The following is a 21045-nucleotide window of genomic DNA, read 5'->3' as shown; positions in this document are numbered from 1 at the left end:
TTGCTAAACTTCCATTAAAAAAAAACCTTAGAAAATGTATTCACACTTAAAAAAGTCAGAATTTCTTAAATATCGAACATTATACTGCAGTTTTTGCACAACTAGTTTATCAACAGTTAGTAGAGGGCATAGTTGTCATGTTTCTTTCTCTCCACCAATTTTGCAAGTTTATTGTTCTATGTTATTACATTGTAATATTACATTGTTACAACTATCTGGTTTTATTTAATGTGTGTCACCAAATGAAAACTGAGTCACAAACAGTGGGAAAGAAAACAAAACTCAGGTTTATGACAGTATAATCCGACCATCTCAATGAAAATACAAAGAAGGAAAGACGAGGAGAAGTCGACTCGGTCTTTACCGTCACTCAAATGAGGTCATTTTATTGCATATACAAGGGTTGAATGTTTCTCAGGAGTCACCTTCCAGTGCTGGTAACATCAGAAATGTTCACTTTTAAACAACAAAAGCACATTTTTCACACCCTTCATCTTTTATTTTCCCATATATAAAATCTAATATTTCTTCACTGACTTATAAACTGGATCGGGCTTGTAAGTCTTTACCAAGTGCAACTAAATACAATAAAAGGAGCTGTTTACGTTTCCATCATTTATCACTTTAAACTCGCCAACATTTGGCACTCGTGTGTATTTTACGAATGCTCACAGACATACGAGATGGAAGATGTTTGTGAACATTATGAGCATTTCCTCCACCGAAGGATCGAATAGAAGACGTGCTTCAGGATCCAAACACAGAGCGTGGCAGAAACAGGAACAATGTTTCAGACTCTGGAATAAAGGATTTAATCAGCAGTCAGTCCCTCCAGGATTTCCCCTCCTTTTTAGTGTGAGGCTAAAATAAAAAACAAATGAAATCAAAAATGAATTTGTTCTTTGAAATCAAATGTACCAGCACATGTTGGGACAAAATGAGGGAATTGTGAACATAATTTGATAACGTGTCTGCTCCTGTTTTAGATTAAATTAGATCCGGGAAACTCAATTTAAAAAAAAATGTGGGAAGACGGGGACAGACTTTCTGAAAAATATTATTTCACATTTGAAATGTTAATTAAAACAATGCCTGACCCTACAAAAGTTTCTCTGAATTTGGATTAACTATTGAGATCGCCAGAGAGACTGACTGATGCCTTTAATCAACGTCCAGAAGAATTAATCTTCCTTTTAATATAATCCCAATATGTCTCAGGTGCAGAACTGCTTTATTCTAAACTTTTCATGTTTACAGAGAAATGGTTCTTCAGGGTCTATTTTACAAACTAGAATTCACTCAGGACTCAGGCGGTACTTAAAAAAAAAAGGATGTTTTTCTTCTGACTACTAACAGCATAGAATAGACATACATATTGAGAGATTTTTATATATTAGCTTAGTATATATAATATACAAACAGTGTACATAGTCTCTGACAGTAGTGGACAGGATGAAGGAAGCAAACACAGGGCTCAACCTTTCACTTTCAGTGCATGTGTGTGTATGTGTGTGTCACCTCTTTCACACCGGTCTACCGCCTGTGTTTGTGTGAGTGTGTCCACACTGCAGCCTGAACGCTCAGCTTCAGCATGACTGTATAAACAAGTGTAGAGTAACTATGAGACAGTGCCAACTTCTGTGTGTTTATATGATCTGAATAGAAAAAAATAAAGGTAAAAAAAATAAAGCCTTCCTTGTGGTTTCACCCGATCGCACCGTCTGTCAGCGTCAACGTAACTCTGCATGTCCAATGATGCCGTCATGCCAACAACCCTGCCGGCCCGAGTCCCCGTGTGAACGAATGTGGAGCTACAGTGAGCGTGAGCGGCGCGCCGCCGGCCGGGCCCGAGTTCTCCCGTCTGCGCACGCCGTGTGGGAAAGCCGATACGGGGATGCGAGTGTGCGTGTACATCTCGGTGTGTACGGGGGGGGAAGACTGAGGAGAGTCACAGCGCTCCTGAAAGACAAACAGACCAGTCAAAGCGGGGAAACGCGTAGGAGGGACGGAGCGCGATGCCCGCGGCGGGCGGGGAGGCTGAAACCCACCGGGCTGCGTCACATTGTTCTGCTGTACTGGATGCCGGTCTTGGAGGCGATGTTGGACCAGGGGAGCAGGGAGCGGAGGAAGGACTGCGCCTGGCGGTACAGCCTCTGAGGGATGGAGCAGGGGCTCAGGCTGGCCAGGGTGGAGCCGATGTGCTGGATATAGTCAGTGGGACAGACAGTCAAGGAAAACGAGACAATAACCACTGAAGGAAGAAGTGAAAAATGTTAAACAGAAACACAACACGTCGGACGATGGACAACTGTAACTTCAAATTGAATAAAAAAGGAAAAAAGCTCTGATGAGTAAAGCGTTTTCCTCCCGTGCTTGAAGTAAAGGATATAATATTGTCCACGGCGGATGTCCCCCGTTGATGTAGAGCACGTACGTGAATCCGTCCTTGAGGACGCCGCGTATGGAGTAGTAGTAGGGCAGGTAGTGGTGCTGCCTGAAGTCCCTGTTCTCGTAGAAGTGGATGGCAGTGTTGTTGGTGGTGAGGACGTGCAGGTAGATCGCTTTACAGTGGTCCTGAGCCGTGGTGGAGATGTGCTCCTTCAAACTGTCCAGCAGTAGAGAGCCTTGAGGGAGACGGAGAAAACCAGAGACAGGAAGACTTCCCTTATTTAATTCTGCAAAGACTAGAGAAAAAAAATAGTGACTACAATCAAAGCATAAAGCCAATTTTAATGAAATCTTCAGGTGCAAAATATCTAAATGAACTTCTCCTATAGCTGCTGCATTACGCATGCTTTCACAAGCTCACCCCAACAGCATGGCGTTGAGGCTAGTTTGATAGTAATCACGGGTCTGTAGCATAAAAGGAAGATTCAAACATCCAGAATAAATGACTGATCCAGGCTCATCCAGTCCAAAACTTGAGGGTTTAGGTGTCATTGGTTGCACAAAAGACCAATCGAGGATGAGAACAAACGAGCTCATCCAGCCAGGTGAAACCTATCCTAGATCGGTGCCTGCATGGGACTCCTTAAATAAACCCCAGCGATCAATCACAGAATCATGGATTCACTATGACAACCAGAGTGGCGTCCTTCTCTTGTCTACTCTGCCTAGACCTCTCGAGTCACCTCTGCCCTCCACCAAATTCTTAATGTTCCCTTCCTCAGAAACACAAGGATATATTATCTATTTCAAAACTATAAACATAACCTTTATGCAACTGTAGTGAATCAACAAAACACTGGCTCTACAGTTGTGAGGCAGCTTCATATTTAGTACTGAGCTGTTTAGGGAAGGTCTGTGCTCTCCCAGTGCTTTTCTCGTTATATATGAGCCTGTGCCATGTGACTAACTGTGTTGTTACTTTTCACTGTTTTAGTGCATTATTACCGTAAAATAAAGGACAGCATTAAAGTCACGATAATTCTTTCATTACAGTTAAAGTCTACATGTCTGCATTCAACAGTGTGTGTGTGTGTGTGTGTGTGTGTGTGTGTGTCAGTACCGATGCCGTGTTTCCTGAACTCTTTGACCACTCCCAGGCTCAGGATGTAGGCTACCTGTGTATCCACAGGAAAACTGGAGGCCAGGATGTCTCCATCCTAAACACACACACAAAGAGTTGACAGATTAAACAAAACAGTTTATTTCGAACCATTCAAAGTGGAATTGATTGTTTAAACAAGATTTGGAACTTGGAGCCGCACTCAGTTTCTTTCACACTCTGTTCATGATGTAACTTCAAAGTTTGCCTAGTCAAAGTATCCTCCAGAGGGCAGATGGGACAATGCAAATCCTGCCACAGATTATTGGCCGAGTGAATTGCTCCCAGAGGAACAGATTTCAGATACCAGCCAAGCAAAAAAAAAAAAAAAAAACACTCAGTTCCAGTGTACAGGTTAGACTGCACTGACATCAAATTCTGGACATTGTGCATCATCCAATATCTAAATTTTGGAGTTAATGTGGTTTATTGTTGCATCCCTGCATAATTCAAATCATGGTACTTAAAAACGTTTAGCTCCAAAATACATGATTAAATTCAGATGTGAAATACGAAGCTGTACCAGTGTTTCTGCGCATTCACAAAGTTCTGGATTGTTACTTAAGTGTTTTTTTCATGGTATGTTTACACTCGGGCAGTAAAGCAGCAGCTAATAACCACAAATGAGGAAAAGTAAACAGTGAACAACAATAAACTGAATCCTAATGGAGTCTTAGAAGTCAGTTTTGTCAAATTAGGAACTGTTCACTTGAAAATGAATGACCAATAGTGGCATTTGTTTTTTTCATTTTTCTTTCACCTCTTTGTGTACTTTGGTCCGGCCTTTGATTTCGGCCACAATCATTCCCACGATGCCGCCTCTGAAGGTGGCAGCGAGGGAGAAGAATTTCTTGTTGGAGGTGATGTCCTGATACCATGAGTCTGGATACCTGGAAGCGAAAATGTCAGACAGAATTACCTCCGGCAGCACACAAGGAAACGTTTAGCCAGGTCATAAAAGAAGCAAACGCCAGTGATTGTCACACCAAATGTGTTTGTATTGCGCTCAATCGTGTGTGAGAATAGTTGCCATCTCAAACAAATGCATAAATTTTCCACTGCGTAACAATAAATGATATCAGTTTCACAGAGGCTGATGGAAAGAAACATTTTAATTTTTCAAGATAAAAAAATGAAAATGCATCAACTTAACTTGATAATATTACTGGAAAATTAAATAGGCACAAATAATGAAAATCAATGCTGTTGTTATTTTTAGGACTTTAATAATAAATGTAGATTGTGATAGTTGAAGTTACAACCAACAAATATATGTATTTATCTAAACTGAGAGTTCCAGACACAGAAGCTGAGAACAAAGGTCAAAAACCTGCTTCTCAAGTGCAATCTCAGGGCAGTGAATGTTCATGTCAGTCTGTACCTCGTACAAATCCCTCAATTAAAGACGTTTGAACATATGCTTTCTTACTCGATTGGGAACCAGTCACCACAGAGCAGCTTGACGTTGTCTATGTCATCGTGGCAAAGGAAGCGGAGCTGGACTTCACTGAGAGCTGTGGGAGGCACCACGTCACTCATTCACACCTGTAGAGACCAAGAGAAAGCACAGACTGTTGGACACAATAACGTTAAATAGGAAAGATTGTAAAGCAAATCTCTGGAGACCAGTTCTTAGAAAAGATGCTTCTACAATGTGCTAAAAATATCAATAGAGTAAATAAAAAGAACAAAACTGAACACATTTTAGTACACATCGTCACAGCAGCACAACAGATTGCTGGCTGCCCTCGCTCCTCTCTGATGGACATTCACACCTCCTGGAGCCTCAGGAAAGCACAAAACATCAACAGATCAGTTCACACCCTGGTCTCCAACCGTTTGACCTGCTGACCTCTGGCAGGCACCACAGATTCATCAAAGCAAAGACAAACAGACTTAAAAATGCTGTAAATTTACACATTAAATGATTCACACAATTCTGCACATCACAGAAAGCTCAAACATAGTGTAAGCCTATGTTTCTATATTACACTATTTGTGTTTGTTATGCTTTGTTCATTTGCACTGTAAGAGGAGTGGCTCTCCAGTTCCATTGTATGATGATAACAAAGGCTTTCTATTCTACAGGACAAATGAAATTATTGATGTGAAAAACCTTTTTTAAACGAAGTGCATTGGACATTGCGTAAATTACAGAGAAAATTAAAAGAAACGATGTGTGAATATTTCAACAATGAGTGCAAATGAATCTAGCTTGAAGACATAAACATTAACAAACAACTCATTGCATGAAGACGACTAAAACTGATCAGACTCACATGGATATAAGTCAAAGCAAACGAGATGCCAGCTTACACCACCTTTAAAGATGTAACCGTCCACGAGAAATCACATAATCAGAGTGAAAATGAGAGAAACCTGTCAATGCTATACTGTTCACACAGTGTCAGACATGGACCCGGCTAACACTCGTAACAACAACACCACATGTCTTATCTGCATGTTTATGCTCCATACGAACACCAACACGCCTACAGAAGACGAAAGAATAACCAAACAATCTTGTTAAGCGTGTGTATTTATCTCACTCTCCACATCTCTCTGCTGACTAGCTTCCACGCTAACACCAGCTAACGCTAGCTCACGCTGATAAGCTAACGCACCTCGTTTCAGCGCTCGAGCCGAAGGAAACCGGGACAGAAGTAACTCCACCCTGAGCGTCAGTCGATGCAGACACTACTCCGGGCACAGCATGTTAAAGCTCCGGTCTGCTCCCGCCGCTCAAAGCCGTTTCATTCCCAGGAGAGTGTCGCTCGGGGAGCTGCGTTAGCCACGGTCACAGCTGGATGTTTACTTCCTGTTTGTGGCGGCTGCGCCGGTGACGTCACCCCGGGTTTGCGTGGTTTAAACATGAGCTGAGCCTGTACCGCCATCTAGCGGCCACTGGTACATACTACAGATACAACTCCAAACCGAGATCCATATCTGTGGGAACAGACACTTGAGCCCGAAATGATCATACCCCTGGGAAATTTCTGCGTAAAGTTACTTTTGTCCAACCATCAACTTTTTTTGAGTGGAAATGATACACACTTCTTCCAAAAGATATTCCAGAACCACATTTATATTTGAACAAAAAGTGGCACGTCCAAAATGATTTCTATCCCTCTCAATAATCAATAATTAAAACCTTTAATTGTCTCTAACAGTAATCAAACGCTTGCTATAATTGCTTAGAAGCTTTCTGCATATGTCCACTGGTATTTTTACCCTTTCACGATCAGCGATGAGTTTCAACTCTTTCAAGTTGGACAGGTTTATTCTATCATTTTGATCTTCAGCCTCCTCCACAGATCCTTAGTTGGATTCAAGTCAGGACTCTGAAAAACGTTCATGTTTTTGTCCGCTAACCATCTGTAGCTCCACAGAGAGTTTTGGATCGTTAGCAAGTTGAAGTGTCCACAGGTGCTCATGGCCAGGTTTCTCTGCAGACTGAATCATGTCATTGTTCAGGATATTGATGTGTTGCTCTTTTTTCATGATGTCATTTACTGTGATCAGGTTCCCTGGTCCATTGACTGAAAAACACGTTCATAGCATTCAGTTCCCTCCAGCATGTTTGACAGTGATGATGGCGTTCTTTGGGTTGAAAGGTTCTCCTTTTTCTTATTAATCACATTCACACACACACACCCAAATGTGCTCAGTTGAACCATTAAGAGTAGTTTGGGGTTCAGCGTCTTGCTGAATGACACTTCCTCATGTGGGTATGTGGACAGGGGGAGATGGGGAATTGAAACTGCAACCTTGCGATTGAGAAATAACCACTCTATCAACCACTGCCCCAAATATAGACCTAATGAACAACAGTTTACCTTTCATAGGACAACCAATAAAATGTGTAAATTGAAGGATTGCATCATAATCTGTTATTGAATTATATTTTAGACTGATCCTACCAATCATTTACACAAAGTCTGTAGCACATTATGATCTGTAACTACACAGCGTTCCCAAATATTGAACAAAAGGTCAAGTTCCTCTACAATCCAACAGGAAAGCCTTCACCAGCAAGCCACCTTGTTTGCAAAGTATTTGTAATAAGATTTTATTATAAGATAATTTTGAGGCCCTGAAAGATGTTTCGGCATCTCTACCATGTTAAAAGTAGGGCTATAGATGACAAACTTTCATATTTTCCTACATAAAAATGTATAAACAGTATGAATAATTTTATTGTAAATAATAATAAAAAAAATCTGCTGTGTAAACTGTACGGATAAAGTAAAAGGTTTCTGCAATGTGTGTTGAAATAAATGCTATATTTGTTTTGGAGTGAGTCTGATAGTGAAAAGGTGTTTAATCGCTGAGTGTTTTCAGACCATATGTCATTGATTTGGGATTTCACACGTATAAAAAAAGCCAAAAGTTTTTTTTTTTTATCACTTATGACCTTTAATCTGTTTTTTATCAACTGTTTGTTCCATCTGTTACCTTCTCACAGATGTTACTGCAAATAGCATAAGCACAAGATGATCGTCTGCACATAACTATGTCTAGAAATAACACGATAAACTGTGAAAGCAAGCATTAATATACCTGAAGTTAATGAAAGCTAATGACAAACCAGCAGTTTATTTTTGTGGTGCACAATTATCATTGCACATTTATTTATTTTTTTAAATATTTACATATATATTCATGTATCCTATCTATTGAAGATTTACTATGACTGGATGCGTCAGAAACTTTTGGAACTTATGAGTCAGAAAAAAGCAACAATTACTTTGTCCCTCAAATTACACAGATTTTAGCTATTTGATTACATCTATCTTCATAAGGTTTATGCTTTATTCTCCTTTTTATGCCTTTCTTAATCTCTTTATATCCTCATTTGCTCTGTTTCACTGTGTTTCCTATATTTTCTTGTGAAGCACTGTGAATTGCTGGTATTAGTTCAAACCTGTTTCACAGAATCCAAAAGATCTGTTCAACCTGAGAGCGCCTCGTTCCTCAGTGTTCGGCCCCTCTCCTCCTCCCCTCCCCGTCCAGGTGCAGTCACATGGTTACACACTCTCAGGTAAATAAAAACCCCACAGCGGAGCCGACAAACCCTCGAGGATTTTACCAAGAGAGCCTCTTCAGGACTTTTTTTTCTTCTTCTTCTTCCCCTTGGTGCCAGAAAGAAGCAGGTAGAGATCCACTTCTGATTTCTCTCCATTCATGAATGAACTGAGCGGAGCACTGCCTGACAGTTTATAACAGAATAACTAACCAGTCCAGACTGAAAATATTTGTGCTATCACCTCATGCTCATTGAAAGACACAAAGTTTCATTTGATGCCACATTTCCTCCTGGTATCACTTCCACATCAGAGTTATTGCTTTAATATGTGATCCACCTCCAGTAAATCACTCAAAATCAGCAACAAGAGGCCTATCTAATAAGAAAACCTGGGATTTAGAGTTGGCTAAACTTCCAATAACATTGCTTAAGTTATCACATGTTCAGTGGAGCAGCTGTTTCGTCCATATCTGATTCCCAGAGTGAAGCCGAGGTAAGAAAATGACTTTTTCACTGCAGGGTCTGATGAGAGAAATGACCCAGTGTCACAGTTCAAACTCGGAGACTCAGGCGCAGACAGGGACGCGGCTGATCAGTCGATTCTGAACAATAATTTTATTTACAGAAAGGAAACAACACAAAAAAAACTAGACCAATCCAGTAATGCAGAAAACACACTGAGGAGCTTATGAGCAACAGAAACATGACTTCAAAACTTCTAATACAACTAACGAAGGACTCAGGCAGAAATACTGACCAACTCTATAAGGAACTAACTGACAAGCCGTGAGCATAACAAAGGACTGTACAGAACCCTAACCAGGACAGAAAGGAACCAAGAAAGCTAATAACTGAACTGAAAACTTGCCACTACACCCAGAGCTTACTGAGAAGAAAACATAAAGGAGGTGGGATCGTGGATGCTCAGCCAGTGGAGCCAGTGGAATAATCAAGAACTTGGTACAGCAGGGTGATTCCTGAAGGTTGCAGAGGTCAAGTGGGTTAGAGCACAGTGGAGCACAATGATCGTCTTTAACTGCATTTTTTGCAGCAAAGAGAGGAAATTTTTGACTAAATTAGAAAGAAACAACAGATACTAAGAGGATATTGCAGTAATTATAGAAATCCAGTTGAAACTGCATTCAGTGACAAAATAACAAATCTCATAACATCCTCATCACACATTATTCTGACACTGAATCCTGAGAAGTGACTTCCTCTCACAGATTCTCTGGTTTTTAAAGATGACAGATGACTATGAGGAAAAGTCATTATGCAGAGTGCATCTTCTCTTTAAAGTTTGCTCTGTGAGGACAGTTACCAACCAGCAGTGTCACTTCAAGCTAATCAGGTCAAAGAACCTGCAAAACAACAAAGTTACCAAGTTCTCAAATCTTTCAGTTTACTGGCGTCTGACTCTCAAACTGGTCAAAAACTGAGAAAGGATCTCAAACTAAGTAGAAACAAGAACAAGTCTACATATTTACAACTCCTTTATGCACCTGGAGATAATTCCAGTGAACGATGGGGGAAAGCCTACAAGATTCACAGTTAAAATCAACTTTAAGACACAAACTGACATAACCTAACGAATCAGCCTAAAAGTGCTGGAAAATCATGACAACCTGCAACAGAAGGTAATCTAGCATGAAGAAACAATGATACATGCCTGATTTTAATATCAAATAATCGCAATACTTCATATTAAACAAAGCAGGTCATGTGCAGGGAAAATTGCAGTGAACCTTTAAACAAGTGATTCAGTGATTCTGAACTATTTCCAATTCAGATTCCAGAATTCGTCTGAAAAAGGTCGTAAATCCTCTCATCAGGCTCTAATTTGATAAATCATTAAAGAGCAGCTTCACATTCATGAGATTAAATGCAATGGAGGTTTAAAAGGCAAAAAAAATTGTCTGATTATTATTTTTTTTCATTACATTTCTTGATTATGTAACCATGATAAACCAAAGATATTCAAATCCTTTGACCCATTAACTGTGATCTCTGGAGGTATCAAACCAAAGTGATAAAAAGTGTCGCCAAATCTGAAGTTTAATCACTATAAGAAGTTGAAATCAGGCGTAGAGTGTCCATGATGTGTAAGTATTGATGTTGCTGCTCAAGTATTCCTCACTAATACTCTGAAAACCCTTGGAGATGTTGAACCTGGAAAAGGTTCCAAAGTCGTCTCACGAACATCGTCCAAGCAGCCAAAGCCTCTCTAACGTCTGATTTCAGGAGGAATAACTAACCTTGAATCGACTCCGGTTGATTGTTTTTGGTTAACATGTGACCTCTGTGACCTCTGTGACCCAGGATGCGTTGCCTGTGCGGTCTGGGCCTCTTCCTGGCTCTCCTCCATCTGTCCACGCCTCTGCTGCTGGGAGCCTTCAACATCAAGTCGTTCGGAGACACCAAAGCCAACAACCCGACCGTGATGAACATCATCGACAAAGTTTGGAACTTTTTTTTTTTCTTTTATATTTGCAGTGAGACTATATTATCAGAGAACACAGAATCTTTTAAAATAACCGCACTGCATCCAGACACCAGTCTCTTTAAACCCAACCAAGACTCCGGAATTATTTAAATAAGTTAATTTCTTAGAAGCAGCAGCAGCAGCAAAGACTGTTCTCTGCTTTGCAGATTGTCCAGCGGTACGACATCGTCCTCATCCAGGAGGTCCGAGACAGCGACCTGTCCGCCACCAAGAAACTCATGGAGCAAGTCAACCAGTGAGCCCAAACACACTTTAAACACAGCATCAGGAAGCACACAGGTGGAAACTACAACATGGCGACTTTACAAAATAACCACTGAATCGCTCATTACTGTACGAAACCAAACAAATGTATTTTTCATCTGGATGTGTTTGTCGCTGCAGGGGATCTGATGACTACAGCTACATCGTCAGTGAGCCTCTGGGCCGCAGCACCTACACGGAGAGATATCTCTTCCTCTACAGGTACATTAAAACGCCAAAACAAAGAGGCTGAAGCTTGACTTCAGGTGACTGTAATTCAGGATGTGGATAAGTGCTGCATTTAGACTCGGAGGGATCAGGTTTCGACCAGATAACAGGCAGGTTTCAGCACAGAGAAAGGCCATTAAACAGGTACAAGTTAAAGCCAGTCCACAACAAGACTGGCGAGCAGGTGAGAGTCGCAGTGAGAAAAAATAAAGTTAAAGAAAAGGCTAACAGGTTTAGGAAATCCTACATATTGAATTATTGTCAAACACATCTTAGTTCAGGGGCCACATACACCCAAACTGGTAAAATAGTGCTATAATAACCTTTAATTTTAAACTTCTTTGTTGTGGCACAGAGTATTCCTCATGAAAATGTGAATTTTTCAACAAAAAAAAACCAACAATTGCAATCAAAAGTGACTGCAATCTCAACATGAAGCCGATCTTAATAAAACCTTCTCATGCAAAATACAGAGAAATATCAAAAAAACTTCACCAATGGTGGATGCATGATTCAGGTTTTTACAAATGCCTCCTGACAGCGTGGCTTTGAGGCTAATTTGTGAAGAAAGAGTTAACTTTCATGGCAACATCTCAGTGTTGTGTTCGCTACTCTGAAGAAATTTGTTAAATCAATGTTTTCTTTGAGAATTTTCCATTTAACTTGGTGGTTTGGCAGGCCCAACTGGAGCCTCCAGCTTAATCTTCAAGAGCTCTTATATCTGCGAACCACTTCTCCAGTGGTTCACATCCCTTAAGATGATTTTGTGTCAAGATTAAAGCAGCATCTGAAGTTTTGCCTGAAATGCAGAGAACCATTCAGTTGCATTTTGTACCTTATTTTGAAGCAGAAACCAGGCAGAGAATGAGCAGTTCCACCTTTGAAGACACAGAATGCTCTTCCTCCGTGTTCTGGGAGTTGCGTTGCCTTCCTTATCTGTCCATGAACAAATTGGAAGAAGATGACAGAGTGCTGCCTGTGTTATGAATTTATGGCTCTGCCGGCAGATCATTAGAGCTCTAGGAACCAGGCCCGCTCTCTGAGGCACGTGCCGCTCCTGCAATAAAAAAAAACAAACAAAAAAAACAAACACTTCAACAAATTGAAGATCAGACAAAATGTTCATCTCTTAAGAACAGCGTTTTAGAGTCTTTTAGTATTTAGTACCGTTCTCTCTTAAATCTTGTGTGAAATGTATCAGAAAAATCCAGCTGGAAGAAAACCAGCTCATGTTGAGCGTTATGTTTCCTCCAGGAAGGCGCGGGTGTCCGTAGTGAAAAGTTACCTGTATGACGACGGCTGCGAGTCCTGCGGGACGGACACCTTCATGAGAGAGCCTTTCGTGGTCCAGTTCTCCTCCCCGTATACTGGTAATCTCTTTCAATAGTTTGACAGGATACTGCTCTTACTCTGCATTCATCTCTGCAGTTTAACCTTTGACATTTTGAATATTTCAGTTCTCCAGTATCGTAACCTCTTAGTTTGTTTGTGCAGCTTTGAGCGCCTCCATCTTCATTCACTGCCCTCTCTCCTGGTTTTACAGCGGTGAAGAACTTTTCCCTGATCCCTCAGCACACGTCTCCAGATTCGGCAGTGCAGGAGCTTGCAGCTCTGTCTGGCGTGGTGGCCGACGTGCGCGCCCGCTGGAACACCAACGTGAATACTCTCCTCAAAGCCACATCTGTCACTGGAATCAAATAAAGCACAGCGAGGGTGACGCTAAGGTTGGACTGCCTCCCTCTCCCTGCAGTACATCGTGCTGCTGGGCGACTTTAACGCGGGCTGCAGCTACGTGACGGGATCCGAATGGCAGCAGATCGGCATCTACACCGACAAGAGCTTCCAGTGGCTGATCCCCGACAGCGCAGACACCACGGTTTCTACCACCAACTGCCCCTACGACAGGTGGGACACACGCTCGGGTACTGGGTCGGGAAAACAGGCTGAAACGGTCGACTGACGCCGTCCGTTTGCAGGATTGTGGCCACCGCCGACATGATGAAGGGGGTGGTGCAGAACACCGCCACGGTCTACAACTACATGAAGGAGCTGGGCCTCAGCCAGAGTCAGGTACAAATATTCTTCTTCAGTTTAATCAAAACTGTGCAGCGTCTGCATGAATATGGCATTAAGAACACCATGAATTGTAATTTCATTTACTGGAAAATAAATCTGCATCCAGTTTTCTGCTCATCTGTGGAGAGCCTGTTCCCTGCACCGCAAGGGAAATATCATTAAATGTCATCTATGTCCCTCTCAGGCCCTCGACGTCAGCGACCATTACCCCGTGGAGGTGAGGCTGAGCTGAGACGCCAGCTGCCCGAATCCAGAAAATCTTCCCACAAGTCTCCGGGGTCGACCTACGTTTCCACCCTGGGACGACTCAGAACCCTCATCAGAAATGGATCCGATAAAAACTCTGAAAATAAAGTGAACAAGTTAACTTCTATAGCTGTCTCTTTGGAAGAGGGAACAAGAAATGGGTGGATTTTAAACATTTAAGTGAACAGAAGCTCTGAAAGCATTAAAAAAAGACACTTTTCCAATATTTTGTGGAAAAGAAACATCAAAAACGACGACCCTGGGAAAGGGATGATCGACGGGACCAGAGACTGAGTTCACTTTCACGTAATAAAACTTAGATCTGCACACAGAACCAAAATAAGAATCCAGAACAAATCTGAGAGGCTGAACCTTGATTTCCTGTTTTCAGGGACGGTTTCTTTTTGTAGCACAAATATGTAACACAAAGGTGAAAAATTCAAGTAACATTGCATTTAATTATTAGTGTACTTTCATTCATGAAAACTACAGTACTAAAAACAAGATTAAATGCTTCAAAACAGCAATAATTAAGTATTAAATAAGCCTGTTTTCACATCAAAACACCATAAAACTGAGGTAAATTGAAGGGTTTTTTTTTTTTTTTTTTTTTTTACAAATTTAAGTGGAAATTTTTGATAATTGAAGAAAAAAAAGAATAAATGTGATTGACAGAACAATGAAAAGACAGGTAATTGTTTATAACAAATAAATTAGGGTAATTTAGTCTCGTCTTCTGTGTCTTAGTTTCTGGCAGATGACAAGTGTTTCTTAGAAGTTTCTTTCCATTCTTTTCAGTTTACCAAACGGGCCACGTGAAAAATAAGGACTGGAGCACAAACTCCAGGAATCAAGCCATAAACTGGAAACAGTTTTGAAAGAAAAGAAGCACTTGGATGTTTCGCTCTATAATCAGATTTCATCTCTCCTTTATTAATATGAACCCACAACTTTGTATTGTACAACCCACTTAATATCCTGAAAAAAATAATTGAAAGCAGTTGTATTGCCCACCTGTGACTCATTAGTTCCCAATAAATTATTATTGATACATGTTTAATTCATTACATATTGCAGCTGCAGAGTGCTTTGATGTCTGTAGTTTAATATATTAAAGTAACAATGAATAAGAAACATGTGACAGTTGAATCAGAACTTTTAATCCTCAGATTGAATGAGACCATCAATGTTATGAACATTTCACACAAATAGAAAATCTGACAGATTTTCCATCAATTAACATGAAGAGTTGACAAAGACTTTGTCACTACAGGCTGCTCAAAAGCTCCAAATTAGCTGTTAGAGCATGAGGAAGTACAGCGGGAGCAGGCACTCGTGATTACAACAACTAAATGACCATGAGCTAAGCCCCGCCCCCTCGGGCAGGAACCGTCCAATCAGAGTGAGGAAAACCTCCAGACAGATTTAAGTTTGGAACATCGTTCTGTAATCATGTTTCAATTTTCTGAAAACAAACCAAAGTGGCTTTTAAATGACTCTGAATGCGTGAAATGAAACTGAAAACACAATCTGCTGGTTGACACAGCGTCAAGGCTCTGATCATTCTGTTGATTGATGAAGGTTTCTGCTGACTGAGCGCCGTTAGTGACTCCAGAGAGTGACACCGGAGTTAGATGTGTGTGTGTGTGTGAGTGTGTGTGTGTGTGTGAGTCTGTGTGTCCCCTCTAAGCCTTTCTCTTCTTGAGCATCTCCAGATACACGCGCAGCGACTTCTGAATGGAGTCTTTGGTGATGAACTTGACAAAGTTCTTGATGTCGGCCTCCCTGCTGGACACCAGCTTGTCGATGGTCGCCTTCCTCATCATGGACTTAGTGATCTGTCTGGCGTGTTCTGCAAAGTCAACAAACTGGGAATCAGCTCCAGAAGCCTCATTTATCAACCATCCGCGCACACACACAGGTGTGTGTGTGTGTGTGTGTGTGCATTTCAAAGCAAAGTGTGGGCTTTACCAACTTGTACTCTGAGTGGTAGAACAGTGAAACTACAAATAGAAAACAAGAAGAGAGTCACGGCTGGTGCAATCGCAGCCTATATTCCATTTGCTTTAATTAAAAATCAATTAATAATTTCATCTATAAGGCCGAGAAAGAAGCTCATTTCTCCCCAGTCATGTGCAAAACTGGAGTTCGGTTCCAAACTATTATGTATTTTTATTTTTTGTCAATATGTGTTTTATGACAGTTTGTCATTCATGGATTTACACCGTGATTTATTGGAACTGTATTGGAGGCAGAGAGAAGAAGAACCGAAGTCATTCCAGAGCTCATCCAGCTCCAGTCCACTCTGGGATTTCTGCCACAGACTTTAACATCAAACCAGCTTTATTTCTCCCTTTGCTGATCTCTCCATTAACTGAGCTTTAACTGTGGTGGTTACGTTATCGCAGGCAGCATTTCTCTTTTATTTTGGTTTTTCAAACATTCAAGGTACAAAACTATATTTTCTGGTTTGCTTCAGAGTGTTGACACGTGTTTCTGTTTGAGGAAAAACACTTCTTTTTCAATCTCTTTGTCCTGATTATGAAAGGTAAGGAAAATATAAATATTGAGAAAGAGGCGTGTTGTTTTCATATCTGGTTAATTTGAGCTGTGTCTGAAGGCAAGTGATCCCAAAAGTGCACGAGCACAGTGATTCAGGACAAGTAGGATCTATCATCGCTGATTACTTACTCGTGTGTGAACGACAGGCGTCTGCATGTTTGATAGTTATGGAAATTTTGTACGTAGATACATTCTAAATTTAATTCACACAACAGAACTGAGAACCTGTTCTACACACAGACTCATACATGAGGCATCGGATTTGTAAATAAAAACTTCATTCAGCGGTAAAAGTTCTGCTTTGAGTCAAAGAAATTTTGGAGAACCTTGGAAGCACTGAGTATGATTATTATTACTCATTGAACAACATTGACTCAGGAAGGATTAACACACTGAAACACACGAAAATAAGAGCCTGTTTTTTCATGGTTTTGCTCAGAAATTACAGCCATTATATCTTTAATTTAGTTTGCATTTGTGGCAGAAAGAACAAATTTTCTTGTGTGTAAAAGCTGCAATATTTTGTATGAGGAAAAATATGAAATAAAAAAACTTGTATGTTGCATTATTTATTTAGAATTTATGTTCAGTTTGTTTCACAACCTTCCTAGAATTTGATTGTTTTCAGTCTGATAACAGACACTCAAAGACGCTTTACAACTGCATTATCCATTCATTCCATATCCAGTGTTTTGAGATACCTGGAATAGCAAACCACTTGGCCATGGTCTTCTCAGCGGTGCTGAGGACCTGGTCTTCAGGCACCAACTGGTCCACCAGTCCTATCTTCAGGGCCTCTGAGGGATTGTAAAGCAGCCCCAACTCCAGCGCCATCTCTGTGTGCCGGTGACCCACCGTGTTGACCATGGTGTCCTTAAACCTGCAGGCGGCAGCAGCAGAAGCATTCTGACACACTGTGTGAGCAAAAACACCAGAGATGCTTCCTTTATGGTTAACCCTTACCAAAACGGTGCGACGATGCCGAGCTGCGTCTCATTCAGGCCGATGCTGAAACGAGGGTTGTCTGCCATAATCCTGTAGTCACAGGTCATTGCCATCAGACAGCCACCTGCAGGGCTGGAGCCCTGTGAAAAGAGTCAGGCTCTCAGTTCCAGGGATTTACAGATGGAGTGATCATGTGTGTGCAGTCTCTGTGTACATACATTTATTGCTGCTATTGTGACTAAATTGGAGCTGTACAATTTCAACCACATCTCTTGCACAGCTCTCCAGAACTCGCCACAGCGCTCTGGGCTCTTCCCATACATCTCCAGGATATCCAGACCGGCTGAGAACACCTTGGGCTGGCTCTGCATGTATGAAACAGAACTCAGAGTAAACTGTCTGGACGTGCAATCCAGGAGTCAAAGAGGCACACTGCTCAGAAAACGTTCAAAAGGTTAAAAATCCGATGGGATTACCGAGGTGATGATGAGGCCTCTGCAGCTCTTGTCCATCTCCAGCTTCTCCACAGAGATGCAGAGCTCTGTGAGGAACTCCAAGCTGAGGCTGTTTACCGGAGGATTCTGCATCCGCATGACTGCAACTCCTGCAAAATTCATTCACAAACACGAGGAAAGGTCAAAGACAAACATGAAAAGTGTGTGTAACTTTTATTTACACAAACAAATCAATCAATCAAATGGTGGTTGATGGTTTTTATGGCTTGTTTCATGCAGCAGTTATAATAAAACACATTTGAAAAATGAAAATATTGCATTATTTCGACAAGTATCACTATTTGGAATAAAGCAGTTAAAATCAGCATTAAAAGGAACCCCAGCTAAAGATCTGTGTCATTCTGCAAGAAAAGATAGGAATATAAATACCGATATGTTGAATAAATTCCACATCTTTCCTGTTTAATGTGTTTCTAATGATATTAAAAAACATGTTGCGAGTTGAACTGAAGGTAAAAACCTGACGGCTGTTCATTTCCAGAGTCATGAGTGATCATTGCAGTGGAAAGACAAAGTGGCAATAAATTATCATCTGCAGGTAAATTATCAGAGAGGTCAAAGAGTTAAGGCTGGGCAAAACAGAAAAACACTCACCTGTGCTCTGGTCAAAATCAACTTTAATCTTCTGTGCAGTGGAGTTGTTCCTCTGCTGAGCGACGAGGACGGGAGACACACAAACTCTGCCATGCCTGCTGGAGGAGGACAGCTGAGAGAAAAGACCTACGTGGACACACAAAGATATAATTAGTAGTTTTCTGTGTTCAAACGAGAAGAAAAACATTCTAAAGTTCAGAAAAGATAACATAAATTCAAGAGGACCGTGGTATGATTCTGTGATTTTAGGGCATGGTCTCTCTATCTGGAGTTTGCCTCTTAGCATTATCTAGACTGTTTTTTTTTAGTTCTTTTAAATGTTGCATATTGCAAAATATGAACATTTCAATTGCAATTTACATTTTGTTCCAACCTTTGATTGAACTTCAGCTGCATTTTTCTGCTGATGATGAAGTAGATACAATAATAAACATGCCTTTGTCTAAATGTCACATATTTTAACTGCAATTTGGACTGTAAATTTCAAATGTTTCCCAGTATGGCAACCGTGGCATGAGATCATGAAGGGGACTGACTGGCTACATGTCTGTACATCTGCTTCCATTGATATTCTGCAATGAACTCTCACACAGTAACATGGACCAGCACATGCAATACAGCTTGTTGAGTACAGATTGTAGAAGTTGCCCTATATAAAAATATTTTCTCCAAAGCCCAGAAGTTATAAATAAATAAATATATAAATATATATATATATATATTATGAATATTAACACACACAAGTGAAGGTTCACATTTACATTAGTTTGTCCTTTAATGTGCAGCTTTTATCCCTCCATATATTTCCAGTGCAGTTTATGGAAAACACATGAAAACTACGAAGGTTATCCGAACAACACTGCTTAATGTATAAATATCGACAGACATGCAGAACTGCATTTGTTTTTCAGTTTTCGCACACCTGAAATGATTTGGTCGAATATAAATATGCCTAAAACCTCCGGAGTGTCGTGTTTGATTCATCATTCTGTGAGACAAACAGGAAGGTTTTTCTAGGTAAAGTTCAGAAGCAGGAGCGACCGCTGACCTTTGTTCTACTTTCTCTGGCAAACAGCTAAAACCTGCAACTAATGAGACATGAAAAAAACAACAAGAAGGGCATTTCCGCTGCTTTCATTTATTATCTGTTTAAGGATATTTTTACCTGTTAAAGCGCAGTTTTTTCTCAAAGCTGCTCTTAAAGCCATTTTTCTCTGACGGCGGCTGGAGGACCTGCAGCTGCTTCTTCTTCTACGTTTATAAACTTGTAGGGATTTTTTTTTCTTCTTCTTCACTGATTCAGTTTAGTTTTTCAGCAACAGCGTCCCCTGCAGCGAGCTGAACGTCTTTAAAAAGAGTGGAACTTCATTGATGTGGAGACACAGAAAAGTAAAATAAAGACGAATAAAGTGTCAATCTGTCTTTTTTTTGACCATCTCTTTATTCCAAAATCGAATCTATATAAAACTTTTTCTATACATAACTTGTGTATACAGCATTTTTGAACATTCCAAGCAAAGTAATCCTACCGTTTGGAATAAAATGGTAAAAACTGAACAAAGAAAAAAAAAAAGTAATACATAGAACAACGTTTGGTAATTTAAACAGAAACCAGATCGTAGCATCAACCACTCTCACTAGTACAGGAGGCAACGGGACATCAGAAGTTGTGAAATACACCCTACATACTACAATATTTATTTTTGTGTAAGTTAAAATTTTTGAGAGAGAGGAAAAAATCCTCCAATTTTCATCATTTCAATTTGAAACAATTAATGACAGGAGTCCACAAAGCTCTGAAAACTCCTATTTTTAAATTGAGTTTTGCTGTTATTTTTTTTCCCCATTATATATATATATTTAACCTTTCTCTCCCTTGGGGGAAACATGGATGTTTCCTCAATCTATTATTAATAAATATAAGTGCCATGAAATGTGTTTGGCAGTTTTCTTTGAAGTGATCATCCTCGAGCTGAAGTGTGTAGGTTGGGTTGATTATGACATGTGATGAGAATGTTAATCCAGATTTTACCTGCAAAGGCTCTTTCTGTGTTTTTATACTGCATCCACTTTCTAAAAGAATCTAAGAGGGTTTTCAAATGTGACTTTTTTATTTGTGTCCGCGACACAGCACCTTTCCACCCTGAGCATCCTCTCCAGTTGTTGGCTTTTATCGAGCGCCATAGGAAATCCATCCCTGTGCGTCACATCTGAGACTGGCAGAGCTCTACTGTGTCACTCCTTTTTCCTTTTTTAAATAAGCCCTGTCCACTCTCATCCTGCCTCGTCACGGGGGATTCACTTGGGTGAATTGGGCAGTGGCTGTGAGTAGAAAGACTGTGGTGTCCCATTGAGCTTTCAGGGAGGCTACACTTACCAGGATTACCTCATGGAGGAACCAGTGTTTGGATTCGTTGAGCTAGTGGGGTAAACATGATGGTGAGTTATGCTTGCTTTTTTAATGCAAACAGTTGTACAGGACTTACTTTCTTTAGTCAAAGCAATAGTCAATAGTCAAGCTATTTCCTCACTTATTCAAAGTGTATTTTCTGTTCTCCTG

General features: G+C 40.6%; 3 protein-coding genes across 3 annotated transcripts; 1 reads left to right on the top strand and 2 right to left on the bottom strand.

Annotated features, from left to right (window-relative positions):
* Positions 1-477: 477 nt before the first annotated feature.
* Positions 478-6366, bottom strand: naa60 (N-alpha-acetyltransferase 60, NatF catalytic subunit). The gene is made up of 7 exons (XM_030090395.1): positions 6172-6366; positions 4977-5092; positions 4308-4437; positions 3509-3605; positions 2390-2624; positions 2049-2214; positions 478-1959 (listed from the first exon to the last, which is right to left on the bottom strand). The coding sequence occupies exons 2-6, from the start codon at positions 5084-5086 to the stop codon at positions 2058-2060; spliced, it is 729 nt and encodes a 242-aa protein (XP_029946255.1). The 5' UTR covers positions 5087-5092; positions 6172-6366; the 3' UTR covers positions 478-1959; positions 2049-2057.
* Positions 6367-8569: 2203 nt separating this feature from the next.
* Positions 8570-14144, top strand: dnase1 (deoxyribonuclease I). The gene is made up of 9 exons (XM_030090115.1): positions 8570-8700; positions 10893-11031; positions 11223-11311; positions 11461-11541; positions 12802-12917; positions 13091-13203; positions 13298-13452; positions 13524-13617; positions 13808-14144. Exons 2-9 carry the CDS (start codon positions 10894-10896, stop codon positions 13853-13855), a joined length of 834 nt encoding a protein of 277 aa, XP_029945975.1. The 5' UTR covers positions 8570-8700; position 10893; the 3' UTR covers positions 13856-14144.
* Positions 14145-14781: 637 nt separating this feature from the next.
* Positions 14782-19693, bottom strand: LOC115387554 (enoyl-CoA delta isomerase 1, mitochondrial-like). Its single transcript, XM_030090316.1, has 7 exons — positions 19651-19693; positions 18486-18611; positions 17853-17980; positions 17595-17741; positions 17395-17516; positions 17133-17311; positions 14782-15721 (listed from the first exon to the last, which is right to left on the bottom strand). Exons 1-7 carry the CDS (start codon positions 19691-19693, stop codon positions 15555-15557), a joined length of 912 nt encoding a protein of 303 aa, XP_029946176.1. The 3' UTR covers positions 14782-15554.
* Positions 19694-21045: the final 1352 nt, after the last annotated feature.

This window comes from Salarias fasciatus, chromosome 4 (assembly GCF_902148845.1).
Source record: "Salarias fasciatus chromosome 4, fSalaFa1.1, whole genome shotgun sequence".
NCBI lineage: Eukaryota > Metazoa > Chordata > Actinopteri > Blenniiformes > Blenniidae > Salarias > Salarias fasciatus.
Note: the sequence above shows the minus strand (reverse complement) of the source record. Positions and strands in the feature narration are given on the sequence as shown.